The sequence below is a fragment of the Calliopsis andreniformis genome, chromosome 10, assembly GCF_051401765.1.
Source record: "Calliopsis andreniformis isolate RMS-2024a chromosome 10, iyCalAndr_principal, whole genome shotgun sequence".
NCBI classification, from domain to species: Eukaryota; Metazoa; Arthropoda; class Insecta; order Hymenoptera; family Andrenidae; genus Calliopsis; species Calliopsis andreniformis.
The window spans coordinates 8707513-8727455 of record NC_135071.1 but is presented as its reverse complement, the minus strand read 5'-3'; the positions used below and the strand labels follow the sequence as shown (position 1 = coordinate 8727455).

Sequence of the window (19943 nt, the reverse complement as noted above, 5' to 3'; positions counted from 1 at the left end):
TTGGTTTGAGAAGCTGAACAAAATTGTTTTCAAGTTTAATGAAACTTTCAATTTCTGTAGCAATGGAGAACAAAGACTGGCTTATTTTTGTATGTTTAATTTTTCTAAAACTCATATATAATTACAAAACATACAATGAAAAATCTTAGATATTCCCTAGGAAATTCCTTTTGGCCCGTTGTCTTTGATTTGTTGAAGTATATCTTAATTAAATGAACACGTTTATAAAATAAAAAATTCAGGCGTTGAGGATAGTAAATGCGAATTCAATAATTTTAAAAATACTTTTTATTTTATTCGCTTTTATACAATATAAACATAAAGCTTTTTTCTTGAAATTCGGATTTGTTGAGTTTGTCTTTGCTACCCTCAATGCTTCAATTATTCTACTTGGTCTTAAAAGAAATTTCTCCCTCAAGAAATTAAGTCTGCGTTTGGAGGGTAAAATCTGCCCTTAAAGAAGGGTATATCGAATCAAACTGTAAAAGTTTCTTCATATTTAATAAATACTACGAAGTGTAATTAGGACTTGAAGTACTGCCAAATTTTCAAATTCGTCGGCAATATTTTAGGATTATATTCCCAGATGTAAAACTGTAGGGAAAAGTGGAGAAATCTTTAATGAAATTCCTTAAAATACAAATCTCTTTTTCATTTTACTCACAAAAACTCATCCTTGTGAATAGTATTCCATTCTAAGGGTACTATAGTATATTTTTATCATTTTGAGTAGCTCATGAAGTACTTCTCTAGCTAGAAGATTCAATTTGAACTCTGTAGGTCTAAGTAAGTCTCACGTAATACTTTGCACGTCTAATCTCATGTGCTTTCAAGTGTATTCTCCTTTAAGGGATGTCAGATGCACTCGTGATTGTTACGAACGTGGGTGTTAAGGGATTAAGGTCTTGGTTCCTGGTGCAAAAACAATTGTGAGATAATTCGACGGAATAAGTAATTAATTCGCGGAGGATTTGGTGAAAGTTAGAAGTGGCTTAGCGTTCGAGATTTTGCTGGGTGACAGAATGTTGGCTCGTGGTTTACTTTGGGCTTAATGTGATACTAATCTCATTCTTGACGTATCAGATCGGGTTTGTGTGAGTATGGTTGATAGAGCGTACTTTCTGTGAAAAGTCATTGATAAAAATGTGAGTGAATGTTCTGAAATCTTCGATTTCTAATGGCACTGTAGAAATTGACTTACACTGTGAAGATAATGGAGATTTGAGTCTTTAGATAATGAAAATTAATTTAGAAATTAATTTATGAAATTTAACCATAATATCTAATTTTCAAAGAGTAAGATTGTTGCATTTCACATTTTTCTAGTGCTTTTTTATCTTCAGAATTTTGAAGCTTTCATGATCTGACATCATACAATTCTCATAGCTTAGGCTTTCGGCTGTAAGTCAGGTTCTTTTGTAACAAAGAAAACTTCAACAGTGAAAATCTTTTTATCTTATTATTGATGACTTTAATGTCTTTTTACTGCATTGTCTACTAGTTTATTCCATGAGAGAAAAAACGGTCAGACATTTCCCATACCATTCGTTATTGACGGTGTTTGCTTGCTTCTAGCTGACGACTGGCTCCCAAATCAGTTTGTTGACAGCAACCGCCTTAAAAAATAAGCCGACAAAGAGATACCGCAACTTCGAAAGTTTTTACGGCACTTGGGAGGTACTTTGAGAGCCCCTGAAGTGCACTTGGATTGTTTGACCGTTCTGAACGTCGCTTAAAACTTTCTGTATGCAATCCAAAGAACGTTTGCCTTCAGTTTCGAGCAAAATGTTCGTAAAACGTTTCGTGCTTTCCATTTGTGGCCTCGTAAAAAATATGTATACTGAATTCGGGCAGTACTGCAAAGTGCATGTTAGTTTAATATTGCAAAATTGATAAATTCAACGCCATTTAATGTGAATTGAAAAATTGGTACGTTTCCTTAGATTCTTCGTAAATGAATTCTTTTTTATTTTATCTCGATACAGTTTCGTAAAATATAAGGTTTCCTTTATTTACTGTAAGTTTTGTGTCTGTAATCTGTATAGCATGGAATGTTTTCAAGGTTGTATATTTTTAGAAAGCTAAATATACTAGTTTCACATTCTATGTTTAAATTTAAGCTTAAAAAATAGTTTACTGATTAAAGAATTTTTGCAATATTGAAGTCTTTCCATATTGGAATATTCCAATATTAAATTCTTTGGATATTTAAATATTTCAAATGTTCAAAGATACAAAATTAAACATTTTTAAATATTTTAATATACAACTAACAAATTTTTAAAATATGCTAATAGGCTAATAGGCTAGTAGGCTCTCAGGACAATAGGTCGATAATCCGCTGGACTGATTTTTCGATAATCCAATAAACTGATAAACTGATACTCTAGTAGTCCAATAGTCTGATAGCACAGTAGTCTTGCGGGTCGATAGTCCAATAGTCTAATCGTCAAGTGAGTCAATAGTCCAATCGTCCAATGAGTCGCTATTATGATACTTTTGATATACATGTATATTCTAATATTTTGTTAGACTTGATAGTCTTATTGATATATTCTTCTGATATTTTCATATTTTGCTATTCGAATATTCAAAATTTCAAAGTGATTTTAATTTCAAATTCTGAAATTGAATTCTATTTACCTCTTTATGAATAGTTTCGAAGAACTATAAGTAACTGAATACTTCTATATTATTTAAAAGGAAAGAAGAGCAACAAATTTACTCATCATGTATAGTACATACAATTATCTACAAGTTAGAAAGTACTCATTGAATTTATCAGTTTTTCAATAATCGTTTTTTTACCTTGTTATCCGACGCCAACACATAAAAAAAAAAAAAAATTCTGCTTTCATCTTCGATTCACAACCTTCATCATATCGTTTCACTTAGTTTGAAATATGAAATCGAACATATAATCTTAGTTTCTCGCACCAAGAAGGACATCAAACAACTAAGAGAGATCAGGAACAAATGTAACAGGACGAATATAACACACGTTATAAAACAAATACTAGTCGACCAATATAATCTTGTGCTTCCATCTTTGCGTGTTATTTCCACCTCTCCCCCACATTACTTTTTGGCAACACGTGATAATAAGCGGTTCTTCGTATTTTAACGTTCTATTGAAGTAGTATATTAGAAGTAAACTTCTATTATCTGTTTCAATTACGTATCCTTTTGTTCTGGCTTCATACAATCCTTTGACTTTTTTTTGTATTGTATTTAATAGAGATGGACCTTACAGGTAGGTATAAAAATTGTTATAATTAGAACTTAGATTAGTATGTAGAACAGTTTATTATTCTTGTGTTTCACATGGCCTTGTCAAGCTATTTTCCTGTATACCAATTATCAAAGTAATTATACATTTCTTGGGACTTGGCATAATTTTCAGCTTTTTAACTTTGACATACAATAAAAACACTCTCTTTTGATCATTATACGACATAAAAAACAGAAAATCGACAAAAATGTACTTACTAAGAACTTAAACGTGATCTTCAAATATGAGAATAATGTTTATAGAATGTCCAACATTCGTAAAAAGAAAACAGATCGTGGGCTGGCTTCTTAAAAGTCTATGTTAAGCTTATGTTGATATTTATACTTATTTTTACTTTCAAAGTAAGTAGAAATACCTTTCAATAGTATTTTTTCTATTACTTAATTTAATTTTTAAACTTAAATAGAATGTTATCGTTGTCCCTACTTCATTTTATTGAATGTTACTTTCTTAGGAGTAGGGACAAACGTAATAAATGACATACTTTAAAGAAAGGTTTATTCAAGAAAATTGGTATAATATATTGCTAGTTTTTTATTTGATTACGTTGTTTAATAATGTAGGTTATCCTGTACGAACGTTTTTAAAATTCTATAAAACTTAAAAGTCACAGTCAAAAACCCAAATTGTTACGTTCGTCCCTGGTTTCCCCTACGTTATATCTTAGAAACATTAATTCTCTGATCCGTGTTCCCTAAGTACCACTTGCATTCATGCTGATGCATGCCACACATATGGAAGGTTTGCTCTAGGAATTAGTGAGTACTCTCTACTCGCCCAATTTCGTCTCCTATCTTCTGGAAGGGAGATCGACCCGTTAATAAGGTAATCCGTGACAGGTAACAAGTAGAGAGAGGCCTCTCATAAAAATTCTTTCCAATTGGAAACGAACTGTCGGAATTCGTTAGTGGTACCCAGAAAGGGCATCTAAGCAATCGGAACGCGTCTTTGAAGTTGGGCCAGTTGTGTTTGATGAATATTAAAATTTCAAGGGGTAACGGTGTCGCGTTTGACCCAGTCCTTCTAGGAAGTCGCAAATGATATCGTAACCTCCTACCTACGAGTAAGTACATCCCTCGGACGTCCTGAATAATTCGTGAGCGACATGATCAAACGGTCGCGATCTCCGGCCTGCTTAAATAATTCTAATGTCGCCGCAATTGAAGTCTATCGACGTCCCGTTACGTGGTCCTCTACGTTTTCTACTGTTTATGTATTCTGCGTGGCGGACCCTTTCCTTTGCTGATTTATTGACCCTTCGATGGCGAACTTCGGCATGTGTCACGTAACCCTTATAAAGGATTCCCTTTCCCTAACCCTTTCTTTCATAACAATCCGCCATGGACTTGTTCTCTTTGGTAGGGATGTGGTTAAATATTTAAAGGGTTGCACAGTGACTGATTTAGACGATTTAAGATAAGTCCAACTTTTCAGGCCTAGGACCAGTTAAAACTGGTAACAATATTATATACGGGGTGATCAGTTTAACTAGAAAGAAACCCTCTAATGAGTGTTGGCAGCACTTAAAATGCTGACAGCATTTAATAAATGCTGCCACTCGGAGGGATCCTGTTAAACTGATCTTCCTATAGAAGAATAATATAAAATTCAATTTAATTTTTAAAGTAAAGTAATGGATCTAATTACTAAATTTTAGTCCAGTTTATCCCCCAAAGCTGATTGAAATCGTGATTGCGATTGTCTCTGCATAATTCTTACTTTATTAGTACTTATTTCTTCGTTAGTAAAATTTTAAACGTACGTTTGAATACAGTTTTAGTAAGATTTCAAGTGTCTAAATAGTTGTGGACGGTAGTGTACAAAGTATTCTTCCGCCTTTGAAACTTAGGGTTTTGAGTTAGCGATTTTCCCAATCAGTTCAACAATTTATATTAAAATGATTCCGCTGATGCGGACGTCTTTGAAAGATAATGCAAATGACTGAATATAATGTCCACGATCCGGATGTGTCGTGCTCATGAATAATAATCTACCCTGTGCTACAGCCTTTTGAGAACGTGCGTTTTGCTCGTTTCCCTGAACAAAAATGCAACGGCTCTGCATACGTTTTTTTCCTGCATAAAAAACAGTTTTACTTACTAAAGCTGCTTTTACTCACTGAATATGTTAATCGAAATTGAATGGATTGTCACATAAAACTCGAGACACAGAGATTCTATCAATTTTCTCGATAACCTTCGAGTGATATCCTGAAAGCCTGCGAATATTTTAGTAATAAAGTGACTACTTTCATTTAAATATTGTACTTCATTTGAATTTTCAGCGTTCTTGCTTTACTTTGTAATGGAAGCTATCGAAGTCGAGGGTTAAATCTAGACAGTAGTTAGCACAGCTTTCAAACATGTTTGTCTTGACACGTTCGCTGCCAGTCTGAAATAATGCACCATTTAAAAGCTACCAGCATTCAGCTCGCCGTTAACTGAACATAGATATCTCACGCGATTACGCGTGAGCAGCAATTCGCAGACGTTACTTCATCACGCGCTAGTGCGTGATCGGCAGCAAACGTGTCTAATATAGTTTTTACTCTTCTAATGTATTTTAGTTCAATCTCCCTTAATGAAGCATATTTAAATATACATTACTATACTTCTTTTCTTTATAAAAGTTCTGGAATATATAACATTTCACAGTTTTCTCATAGAAAAAACTTCACACGACACAATTTCATTTCATATTTCTGAGAATCTTCAACATTTTTTGTATATACTTTCGTACTTTGTTTAAATCGAGCATGGTTTAGGTATGTGAATCATGAAGTGAAAGTATGAATCGTCCCGAATGTCGAACTCTGAACGTAGTGTCTTTACAGCGGATCCAACATTTATTCCATAGATCAGTGTCAATGGAAACCAAACTGCTCGCGGTTATAAAATTTGTCCTGTAGGTTAGTCCTGAATGCGATTACGAGTGAAAGTACGATTTGCGTGGGCTTTCTTTCATAATTTCGCCACGACTGCAATGGTAAAAGCAATGACAGACATTTTCGTGTCCTCTAGCAAAAAGGAACTTGGTATTTGAGGTATATGTAATAGAATCTTCTTTAAAGAAGGTATTATAACTACTTGAACATGTAGTAAAAACATACAGAAACACTGAAAATAATTTACTTATATGTAGATTAATTGATAACAATTTTTAAAAATTCACCATTTTACTAAGAAATAATACTCGTTCTTCTACTAACTTTCTCATTTCTAAGTTTGTCTAGCGACCTTGAGTCTGCAAACCTATCAGAACTTCTATTTCTCGTTCCCTGCTCTGCACAGTGTATTTGCAGCTCCTCAAATTGGGCCTGTCTAGTGACTAACCACTGGTCTAAAGAGTGGATGCGGTCGTCGCGGCTTCTTCCCAGATTCCCCGCGGAATTCCTTCTCTGACGAATTGCTCGTGAAATGATGAATGAGTGAAAGATGAATGACGTCTATCGGTGGTCGGCTCGAGACGCGGATTTCAACACCGAGCCGTCGTTTGGAGTTAATTAATCATGCATCTTTGCCGTTTTTTCATTGGTGCGTTATGTAAGGGTCGTCGTTGGGATATTTAGGTTATTCGACGTCTGTAGGTGGAAGGCGCGTGTCGAAGCTGTGTAGAATTGTCAGTTTCTTTCTGTATATTCGATGTGAATCTTCTGAATATTTGTTATGGTCACGAATATTAATAGATGATTGAGTTTTTTGATAAGCTGAATGGAGCAATATTTATTGCATGAATAGCAGGTAATGTTTTAAAGTAAGAATATTCACATTTTTACAATTTTTGTAAAATAAAATTCTGCGAGGACAATTATATTTATATACAGCTGTAGAATCAAACAGTGTACCTATGTAATTTTAATGTGAATCCCTTAGATTTAGTCATTCTGTTATGGAGTGACTAATGACTAATTCTGTTATACATAAAATAGGGGAGCATTTATTTTAGCGTTTGCTTAGTATTATTTCCTAAAATTAAAGATTTCCTAATAGAAATATTCTATAGCGTACACATTCTTATAAAAATTTTAGTAAAGGTATATTTCCTGCTTAAGGGAACGGACAGTTTTCCTCTGTGAAAGAATTCCTGCGTTTCTACCTTCTGAAAATTCGTATCTTTCTATTTTATGAAGTAATAATTTCTCTCTTAATCTAACTGAATGTAATGGGTATAACTCTTACTTAATCATTCGCCTGGGTCCTAATGACTTTCTACTCGATCCTTGAAATTTACTCTCAAATTTACTAAATAAATTTAACATCACATGCCTATCTTATGTATCATATATCATTGAACATTATTAAAATTTGTGAAGACAAAGTTAATTAGCTATAACGAAAATTCTTTTTCTTGGTTTTTAAATCGTTCGTTGATGATGGCGTGAGTCTTTCGTATGGTACATCCGTTCGCGTTCTCGCTTGGATCCTAAAGCGAATCGCCCAATAAGACGTTGATAAAAAGGGTTAATGAAGGTTGAAGACGTGGTCATTCAAGTTACCCCAGCGCGAACCGTAACGTCGAAAACCTGTTTGTACGGTCAGTAATAGCGTAACTTAACGGAACATCGAGAACACAAAGTATACAATTTTTGCAATGCAAAAAGGTCGAGATTGTCCATCAAAGAACAGTCTCTGCAATGCAGAAATTTCAACTTCTTATTCTAGCTTAATTTTTCATTTTAGTAACTTGGTATTGCAGTCGTGGATTAATGAAAGTTCAAAATTGGTATTTGTATTATGAGAATATTAACCTTCATGCTGCTAATTCTAAAAGTGGTTTATATGAAAAATCTAAACAGCTTGAAGTTATCACTTATTTCGTAATTTTAAAACGAAGTAACATCAAATAAGTGATAAATTTAATTTTTTTAGACTTTTGATTTGAACTATTTTCATAATATTTATTTATTTTAGATATTTCTTTAATATATACAATATAGATGCTTCCTAATTTCCCTTTGTTAATGAGATTTTAAGTTTGAAAGTTTTGAAAAGTGAAGCATACTAAAGCATATGCAAAAAAAGTTAATATATTCAATTCTATTGTATTCGATTTTATTCAGTGGATAGAAACAGCTAGTTATAAATAACTAATTTTCTTTAATTAAAACCTATTTACAGTAGCGTTCTAACTGCTTAATTAACATGTTCACCGCCAACCCTTTTTTTATATTTTCATACATATATTTATTTACAAGAAACTATAACACTATAGGTAATACTAAATAAAAAATTAAACATCTATAATAAAATAAGAAATCTAATAAAATTGAGCATGACACTAAAAAACACAATAATACTACTAACAAGTAAGTTTAATAATTTCCATAAATGATCAAAAACATTTGAAGTTGAAACCTCCTTTTCTAATTAAAATACTAGAATTAAATAAACTTATTCACTTAGCATTTTCTAAGTACATAAATATATAGCTGAATAAAATCCGCACATAATAAACTTCTTCAAACAAAATCCAGTACCATCAAATTTAAATATCCTTCAGCCGCCATTTATAGTAACTGGAATAAAGTAGCATATATAAAAGATGATCAGATAACGTCCTATTAATTATTAAATCCCCCTCTTCCATCTACTTTTTCATCCTATTTCATAATATATAATTTAATTTACGGTTTCACCGATGTCGCCATCTTGCGTAAATAACGACTAATGCAAAGCACAGAAATTTCCATCCCGAGGGCAGGTAGCTCCTCTCCGGCGGAGGAATGCAAGAAAACTTCGAAACCTATCAACGAAGTCAAGGTGATCCGGTTCGTCGAGATTCTACACGATTATTCGATCATTTTCGCGGCGTCATTATTTCACTGCGGTGAACCTTATCCCTGCTAGACGTAGACGCGTCGAGTGTCTTGAATGGAACGGTTCCGACGCGAATGCTTTTCGTGCCTTTTGAGCGAAAGAACCGGCTTCTCGTTCTCGCCATTTCCGCGCCTCGAGTGTGAAGGAAACACAAGAAGCGTAGCAGCTTGTATCGTGTTTCGAACGAGTCAGTCGATCATCATTGAAACATGATAAAGAGATTAGGTTTGTTTCGCCTCGTTCGAGGGGACGTGATTTTTGTACGCGGCTCTTGAGGAGCGGAACGTGTTCAGTGCTCAGTGTTCGTAGATACTGGAGGCTTGATAGGGTTGAGGAAATACGAATAGTTGAATGTAATTGTGAGGGGATGTAGTATAAAACTACCTGATAATACTTATGCCTCGTTCAGATCAGTCGAGTGATGTTTGAATTGAAGGATCTTGAGTTCTAATAGCTTGGATTTCATTTAACTTTAAGCAGTGGGTAGATGAGATGGCGTTGAAAGAGGTTAATAATTGTTTTTTACGTCACACGACTTCTCTTTGAAGCATGAAAGAATGTTTCGAGAAAAGTATGTAACAGGTTTATGAAATGGTCTGAAGCCCTTTGGGGATTTAATCGTTATTAATTTGAACATGGCATTTGGATTCTTTATTTTCCAATATAACCGATTCTAAAAATTTCTTGAACATTAACTTTTGTAAATTCAAATATACAGATATTCAAATGGTTAAATAGTAAAATACTGAAATGAAGCAATGGTATAATAGTCAAGAAATCAGATACTTAAATGTCTAAATTTGAAAACATAAATGTTTAAAAATTTAGACATTTATTGATACTCAAACTATCAAACTTCCAAACCTTTAGGGTTGTACATATTCCAATATTTATATTTTCAAATAGTTAAGTCTTCAAATATCTAATACTTTTCTAAATAAAAAGAATATTTCATCCCTTTTAAAGAATTTTTAAACATTCAAATCTTAACGGTCAAATATTCAAATAGACTAAGTCATTGTGAAATAGTAAAATACTCGAATAATGATATATTTAAACATGTTCAAAAAAGCAAATGGTCGAATAGCGAAACAGTTAAATAGTCAAACAGTCCAGTAGTTAAATAGTCAAGTATTCAAACAATCTAATTTTCGTGTTTTCAAGTATTATTCAATTTTCCAATTTATAAGTTTCTTGATTTTTAGTCTCTTTATTGGTTTCAATTTCTGGATTCTGTTTCTTGAAATAGAATTGCATATCTTCGTACGAATAGTTTCTCTTGTAGAAAAGTACCTATACTTGATTAATAAGAAAAATTATACCAATTTTTTTGAGTAAAAAATTCACCGTTCGAAGAATTAATTTGTACATTTATATAATGTTTAACTACGTACGAACAAAGTTCTATTTACGAACAAGCTTTTAAAGTCAACTGATGTGTTAATTAATCCAGTTGTAGTATTTCTAATGCAAAAATCTGAATGACAGTATAAAAAGGAAAAACGTGTTTACTATAAATAAGTTCAAGATATAGACAATATAGTAATCAATGTATAAGTAGGTATTACTGTGCATTGTCACGTTCTCTAATGCGTATCCCGCATGATTTTTCTTTCATAGTAAAAAAATAATTGATAATATTCGATAAAAAAATCTAACAGTAATCCAGAGTTGTAATCTGGAAATCAAAAATATTGAGAAGATGAGTACACTTTAACTTACGTGTTACAGTATATCGTCAACTGAAAGATTAAATGAAGTGCTTTTATCTTCAACAAAGTTGATATATGAAGAGATATTGAGTAAACATTTTTTATATCTTGTTATCGATATCTCTAAGGTCTTCAAACGTTTATTTAAATCCCTACATGTTAGTAATCCATAAAAAATGTACTTAAGGGATTACTGTGAAATCGAAAAATGTAAAGGAGTTAAAGTCAATTAGATTATTTACATTTATTAAAACCAGACCCTATTTTTATTTTTATGTCATATGCTGTCATATCTTATTCCTACTAAATATTCATTTTGGAATGTTAGAATGTTTAGAATATCTATTTGATATGAACATGAAATGTAAACAGGTAATTTTAATATAGATATTAGGACTTTGGGACATTCAAGAAGAAGAAAATGTCATTTTTTAAAGATAATAGGGATATTTTATTAGAAATTTTCGTCGTTCTACTTGTGCAGAAAAGGCACCCAGGGTTTGAAGAATGTCAGAGGTCTTTTGGCTTGGAGATAAGAAAAATCACTACGTTGACCACTTCCCTTGATTTCCTCTCGTTCACTTCCTCATCCAGCGATCTACTGGTACTTCACGAAGGACAGAACGAAATGGCTTGTCAGAAAGCTAGTTTAGAGACGTAATGCTGTGTGACAGACGTGATATGAAATGACAGATTTATCATGGTATGGACATTTGCGTCATGCTGATAGAATTACGAAACTAACGGGAAATCTAGGATTGATTAGCTCAACACTGAATTTAAAAAAATTGGATAAAAATTAATAAAGAATTATAACATGAATTAACTTATGAAATAATCGTTTGCTGTTATATAATTATAAAAATTTTAGGACTTTGAAAACTAAGAATATAAGAATCATCACTTTTTTATCATTTTTTTTCGATACACTAAAAAACGAGTTAGTGTTGTAATATTTAGTAAAAATAAAAGTATATCATATGATTTTTTGTGTATCAACTAACTATTCATTCAAAATTAATATCTTCATGCGTATTCAAAGTATAGTCATTTGAAACTTCATTTTACATAAAAATATGCAATAGATCCTCGATTAACTAGTTTCAAACGAGACACCAAGCTAAAGTACCCTCTTAATAAATAATTTTTTTATTTTTTTTCCAGACTATTATTGAAATATAGTTTAAGTCTCAACTAAAATTCTACTTTAATTTTATCGTTGTTACATCCAATAGTTGTTATCTTGAATAAGTTGCGAATATTTGAGCTCTGATAATTCGAGGTTCTACTCTAGTCTCGTTCAGTAAAGTATTTTAATAGCACAGCTCATGTTAGTGGACTCATTAGATAATCATAGGTTTTCATTCTCTTTTCATAAACTTGCAGGTGTACAAAGGCCTCGACATCATCACTGCGAAAGTAACGAAAGAAGAGCAAGCAATGGCGCCACATCACATGCTGGACATCGTAGATCCTTTGTACCTTGACTTCACCGTGATGCAGTTCAGGGACATGACCTTACCCATAGTAATTGTTCCTTTTCTATCCATGTACATTTGTATGCTAACCATCAGCCGTCCGAAATTGTGTCTAACAACTCCCTACCCAAAGAATTATAATTTTCAACTGCCCTTTTTGAATTAATCTTTAACAGTTGACTCTGCTGTATTCCTCTTGAAAACCTCTCGTGAAGCAATATTTATTATCAACTTGTCATTACGAGTACTGATAATGAGCTGTTAATACAACATCAAGGAATCAGAAATTTAAATATTAATATATAATAACTGTTTTGCATGTTTGAAAAACCTAATGACATAACAATTATAAACCATATTGGCAGTCCGTGATTTTGACCTGAAAGCTGAGTACAATTTCTAGAAGTCCATAACTAGTTACTGTGAACGTAGTTCTATGTTATCTTCAAATCTATAGCTGAATATTGGAAAACCGAGTACAGATTCTAAAATTCTCAGAAGACTCAGAAAAAGACTTGAGGAACATAGTAGAGTCAATGTATTTTCCATATACGATTAAACCGACCATTTGTGTTGAAACTTCTATTAAAACAGTAGCTAATCATCCACTAACACAATATAATACAGTATACCACCCCTGGCAGATGTCGCTGATTTGCACGTAAAATCTTTGATGTGACGTACAAATCAGACGCACAGTCTTGTACCTTCACGGTCGTCGGGGTCAGTCGCCCCTCGACGTGCGCACGTTTGACACGCTTCGGATGTGATGCAATTAGTGCGAGGCTGCGCGGATTCAACTCCCCCTTCGCTCGAAGGGCTTCGTAAAAATCATTTTTCGAACGAAGTAGCAGGATTTCGCGCGACTCGACGAAGACCATGAAACTGATGATTAGTCATGGTCTTTAATATCGTTGTTCGATCCTCGCCACCATCAGTCTCCCTCGAACGCTTCTTGTTCTTTGGCCGCTTTAGATAAACGACCTGCTGGCCAGGGGGAAGATCCCAGTCGTCGTTGGTGGCACCAATTATTATATTGAATCTCTTCTGTGGAATATCCTGATTTCTGATCCCCAAACGAGCGTTGCACGACCCGATAGCCCGAGCCCCGAAACGTCAGATGTCGAGAGGGAGGACGTGTCGCCTGCGAAGAAGATGAAGGTCGAGTTGGACCGAAGGACCACGCAGAGCAACGAGGAACTGTTCCAGAAATTGACGAACGTTGATCCTGATATGGCGAAGAGGCTTCATCCGAATAACAGGAGGAAGGTGATTCGGTGAGTGATTTCAATGCCTGTTGGAAATTATCATGGTGCTTAACACGTTCGAGAGTTCTACCTCACGTATGGGAATCTTTTTTCCCTTTGTTCTTCTTTGTTCTATGTTTTAAGATGACATACATACCATTCACCCCGCATGAGGTCTTATGTGGGAAAATTGTTAAGCTGAAATTATTAAAGTCTCTTGGAGAATTTACGAAAGGACTCTAACAGGCTTGAGTTTAATAGAATGAGTGAGAATCGACTTTGTAGATTTTGTTATTTTATTATTAACAAAATGTTCAGTATTCTTAACAGAAAATAATTTTATTAAGTGAAAGTCAATTTAATATAAATTAAGAAAATAGAATTGGTATTTTTCATTGTCTTATATATTCTTTGAATACACATATCAACAACACCTCTCTTGCTATCGCGCTCATACAGCATCGCGAATTTTCCTCTCTCTGTCTTATCACACGTGCCAGATTTGAATAATGAAATTACATTGTTCTATTCCTTTCTTAACAGATTTAACAAAATTATTCTTACTGTAGTTAAGCTACCTTTGCTAATTTTACAAAGGTCTATGACAGATTCTACAAAAGTCTATTCTGTTTAAATCTACTTAAAAGACATTTGCATTAATGTGTATGACCATTTTCTTTTTCGTGTATGATATCACTTGCATTGAATGTGGTAAGATAACCTGAGCAGAGGTAATGGAAGAACTCGTAATATCACTTGTCAAATTTTACAATTTTTCTAACAAGAACACATTCTAATGGTCAGTATATATATTTTGTTAAAAAGAATATTTAACCTGAATAAGAATTAAAGATACTACAGTGTTTCGTGTTTTTCTTTTTTACAAAAAAAACTGTTATTTTTATTTAACAATTAATTGTTATGAGTTCTTCAATTTTTGAAAAGTTTAGAATTTTTTGAGCTAGTCTAGTATTTCTGTTTTGAATATGAAGAAGAAAGAATGACAGTGGTATTCTTTAGCGAGATTTGGTAAATCATTCTGAAACAATTGTTTACTTTGGTTTCTTGTGCATGAAAAATTATTTTATGAATATGCCTATGATAAAAGTGCAATATTGCGAATAAATGATGCGAAATATAGTTAAAATTATGGAATAATATGTTAGAATATTTTAATTGTAGTGAAGCAAATTTATTAATCTCTTGCTAGTTACTGATTGAATATTACAAATTTAAGAAAACTTGAGATTTCTAGACAATTGGATTACTTAAATTAGAACTTATTTTAGGAGACACTTGTTCAAATAAAACCTAAGATAATAAATCATTTACATATACCAGCAATCGAACTAACTGGAATGAAATAATTAGATTAATTCGAACAGTAGAATTGTTTATTCTTATCTTCAAATTAGCTTTTCAAGAGCTAAAGAGATTACCTCCTGGGAATAAAATATATAATAATTTCACAGCACTGTAAATATCATTGTTTTAAAATTAGTGAATTAGTTTAACCTCTGAATAGTTGAAATAATATCGATAATTATTAAGTAACAGCTAGGAACTTGTAAAATGTATAAAATTGAGTTTAGTGTCTCTTTTTGAGTTTTTGAAATTCGCATAAAAATTGTCAGAAATATGGAACATATGTATGATTTGAAAAATACATTGTAGGAATTCCACATTTTATCTCAAGTGAGAGTAGCCTATTTCGAATGTAGTTATACATATATTCCTAAATACATTCACAGTAAAGTGTTAGAAACATTTGAATAGAGGTCGATGGGATTCTAAGCTAGTTTCGAGTTTAAACCCACTCGGTTTTCATTGCGCCAGACTGAACTGGATATGTATTAACCTTGATAAAACAAGCTAACTCTATGTGTTTAGCGTCCCCTCAATTGAATAAACAATTCAGTCTGCTGACATTGTAATAATTCCAGTAATGTGTAACAATTTCATAAGTAGCTTCCACGACTTTTCTTTTTGTTTCAGAAATAATATTTTTTAAGTTCGAATCACTACTAATATAATAGAATTTTTACTGAATTTAGCATGACAGTGAACGCATTAAAACTAATATTATTGAATCTGACCAGCCACACGTAATATCTTGTACAGTAAAACTTGGCTTTCAGTTAATTCAGAACTTCTCTAATTTATTCACGAATCCTCAACTCTGTTTCTCGATTAGAATCCTGAATCTTCATATTTCTGCACAAATTTTTTCTCGACAGTTATGAAATCGCAGGAATGAAATGACAAACCGTCAGTGTCACTGTCAGATAACTCGGTCGTGCACGTGGAACGTGCACGATAAGCTATCGTGAATTGTCTTGGAACCGTGATCAAATCACTGAGAGCTAGATTTTGTAAGCTTATCTTTTCCACGTGTAAATACTTGTGTAAATGATCGATAAATTGTCAGTTTCAATAAAGCTGAATCGAAATTAAAAATCTTTGCGTGACCGTTGTTACTTGATCCTAGGTCACAACACGCGTTTGCGATCGAAGTTGCGAAGAAATCATAAAAACCGAAGAAATTAAAGAAAATCGCGGAGTTTCGTTCTTATTTATTCGTTCATGTTTACTTTGTATTTAACTGATGTCATATTTCGCTCGTCCACTATGAGGAAGACTTTGTTACAAATCTGGTGACATATTACGGTTAATTACGTTTCCTTAGTCCCAGAGAGATGCAAATTGTTGCCGTGGCTCACGCGTCGTTGGGTAATTGCGCGAAACTTTTAGTCGTGAATTGCCTCTCAAGGCTTTGTGTTTTAAGTGTCTTCATTGAAAAACGACGCTTCAAATTGCCTTTTTTTTCAACGTCTACCGTGTTTACTTTGAACGAACTGTGGTTTAGTATCGACAAATAGCGACGTGTAAAGGGGAAAGTGACGACAGAGTAACAAAAAGCACATTAACTGTGTGTCAATTCGCATTCCTTTGTCAGAATTTTTCCTGTTCGCGACATAAATATTTACGCTAGTAGCAAATCTGTCGAACAATTATTACTTTGAAATACGATAAAACTGTAATTTTGTGATATTAAAAATTTGTGACGAAATTTTTATTAACAGCTTCTAGTTAGGAAGGATGGGTGTATAATATTTCAGGATATTATTTATTGAATTTTGTTATTTATTTTTTCGGTTACATATTTGGAAGAATTCAAATTCAAAAGTTTATATTATTTTTGTCCATGCTGTTGGGTAATTATAGACGATTGTAGATAATTATTGATACTAATGTTTTCTTCTTCCAACTACCATGAAAATCATTTCATAAGGTAGGTGATCCCAATTTCGCCATGCTAATGTTTAAAACGTTATACCTATAGTATTTTCTGAATATATGTGTAGTGAAATTATTGAATATTTTATAAAACTTAGGTTTTTATCTGTTACCTATAAGAAATTATTATCCATAAAAGGGATTTTTAATTATAGTTTGAAACAGAATAGTAAAATGTTACAACTGGCGATATCACCAAACCTGTGATACGAAATTTCGCCATGTCGTAGCGAAAGTGGTTGTCAACTTGGTTTAACAGTCTAAGATTTTGGTCTAAAGTTTAGCAATAATATTTCGGTAATATTTCAGCAACATTTCGATAACATTTCGGTAACATTTCGATAATATTAAAACTATTTGGCTTCTTATATAGAAGCCAAAATAATTAATGCAGTTAGAAAATGCAGTAACAAATTTTCATCGATTTTATTAACTATTCGGCTTCTATATAAGTTTCTACTGATTTATATTAACGAAATATTATTGCTAAACTTTGGACGTCGAAATCTTCACTATTAAAGACTATTCGATAAAACGCTCGGACACGTGTCGATTTATTTTTCACGTAGATACATTATGTTCAGTTTCATCAAAATCGGTTATTAGTTCATGGTGTATTCTCCTTGTTAGTATTCAGATACTACTGTAAATAATACTAATTATTAGATTTAGTATTCGTTTTATTCTTAAAAAACTGTTTTATCTAATTATTCAAATATTTAATAAAACATGTTCAGTGAGATCGGTACACTAGAACACGTTGATTAATTTGTTCAAATATCGAGACATTGTAAAAATGATAAATTTCCACATTTTACAAAATTGTGAAATTCAATATTTAATAAACGTTTCTTTTAAATATCGAAATTAACACAATGTATCATATAATTCCAGTATCACATTATATAATTTAATATAGGTACATCTATAATTGTAAAACTCTCTAATAATTTCCCCATACATTAAGTATCGAATTTTCTCAACTTAAAATACATTTTCGTGTATATTTTCTACCAAATTGGAAATAATACTAGCGTTTCATGTGAGTCCAGTGGCTTATCTTTACATTTATCGTTTGTACGTTACCTTTTTAGTTTAAATATTAAGTGTGTCGTTTAACTCTTCATATTAGGGGTTAATTAATTATCCTGTGCGTTTGGACAGCCACCTTGCTTCTTCGTCGACGAATTTTCCGGCGACTGGTTTCTGAATGCACCTTACGAAGCTTGTTTCCCCCGGAATTAACTTTCAAATTTGACCAACTCGCACTGCGGTTTTTGATACCGTTCGCACGTGAAACAACAATCGGGACGTGTCCAGGGCCAGGGGTGAGAGAGGGAGACACGTTGCACGCAGAGAGCCACCGCAACTTCACCTGCTCTCCTCTTCGACTGTCTTTCCTCGTGATATTGAGAAGCACACTTGCAGTGGCCAACTGTCGGACACCATAACTCCTCGTCCGAATTATAAATCGTGGACTCATGGTCGAAGACCATGTATGTATTTAAAATGTAGGATAAAGTTGGGTTGGGTCGAAATAGTTCAAGGAAGTTTTTTGTTTTTTATTAAGGTTTTTATTAAGACTTTTTATTAAAATTTTTTTATTATGAAAGCAGCACAACTCAAAAAATATATAGTTTTGAGGGGAAGCGAAAAACTATTTATGTGTTTAGAACATTATTTATTACATACATAAGGTTGACATAAAGAGTAGTTTTACTAATGAAAGTTATCTTATTTGAATAATTAGTATGAAAAATAGTTACGTTACTTGTACGTTACCTTACATTAAATGTTTTTCTTGTTATTATTTAAGTAATTTTGTAATTTATTTTTGAAGAGGTCTTTAAATAAATTCTCTAATTTTGATCTTTAATTAGTAAACTTTTTTATAATGAGTAGAGGTGCATTTACCAAATATATAACACTTTATAGCTTGTAATTAAAAAATTATGTTTTTTGAGTTGTGTCCCTTTTGAAATACATGTAGAATTTAAAAAAAGGGTCGATTTTTGTTTTTATATATTTTCGTGTGTCTTAGTTACTCACGTGGATTACTGAATCTTAATTACACCTCTCAGTAATCTTTTACACGATTTTTGAAATGTTCTTAAATTATTAGATATAGTATTTAACAATAAGATTTTTATTACTTCATCAAATTTATTTTATGTACTATTAATGATTGCTTAAATTTTTACTATCATGTAAATTTTAAAAAATAGAGTTAGTAAGCTGAATGTATGAAAATAGAGTATTAAAAGTATGAGAATAATTAATATTTCTAGAATATTGAATATTGAAGTTTAAAAATAAAGTTTGAAGCCGCATCCCTTAAAATTGTAGTTTACAAGCAGATTTGTGTTAGAGGTAAATACAGAAATATTTTACGCCTTGAATTTAATGCAACAAAACTCTGGCATGTTTAATTAATTAAACTGATTAATTTTAATGACGTGTTATAACAGACCGCCTGCACTGATGTTGTTATAAAGAAATTTGCATGTGATGACCTATATATAAGGTTAAGACTACTTCAATTAAGCATTGGTTAATTAATAGTATCACCTATCAGATGTTTATCCTCCTGACAACTGTCACGCAAATATTGCTGTTTTATGCTAATTTTAACGTATTATTCGTAATAGATGTTCGCTAACTTTATTTTGTATATTCTTAATCCACTCTGTCTTGCTTTAAATTATTTTTAATTGGTTATAAAATATAAAATGTCTTAAGGTGTTTTCAGTTGGAAAGAGATAGGAAAATTAAAACTCTGTATAATGATTATCGATCATTTACAAAAATTTTAAAGAGTATCCCTAAATATTTGAAATATTTAAAATATTTAGGGATAGAAAAAGAATAGAAAACGAAATCAAAAATATAAACACAAGGTTTTTTATATTACTCTCCAATATTTTTCAGTAGCCGTATTCTATATTATTCTTCAATAACTTTCTAATATTTGGTCTTGTACAAAAACTCCTATTGTCCTTAAATCGATAACATTAAAGGATATCTTTACAGACTTATTTCTCTCTCAAACTGTTTCATTCTTAATTTTTGCAACGACGCAGTAAAAAATGTAATATAAGTAT

At 32.3% G+C, this 19943-nt stretch overlaps 1 protein-coding gene across 1 annotated transcript in view; it reads left to right on the top strand.

Moving 5' to 3' along the window:
- Nucleotides 1–19943, top strand: part of LOC143184444 (tRNA dimethylallyltransferase) — a 153422-nt gene that overhangs the window by 28153 nt on the left and 105326 nt on the right. The window contains exons 2-3 of the mRNA XM_076386674.1: nucleotides 12207–12347; nucleotides 13274–13575. Coding sequence (XP_076242789.1) covers nucleotides 12207–12347; nucleotides 13274–13575 — 443 coding nt within the window. The remainder of the gene's footprint in view (nucleotides 1–12206; nucleotides 12348–13273; nucleotides 13576–19943) is intronic.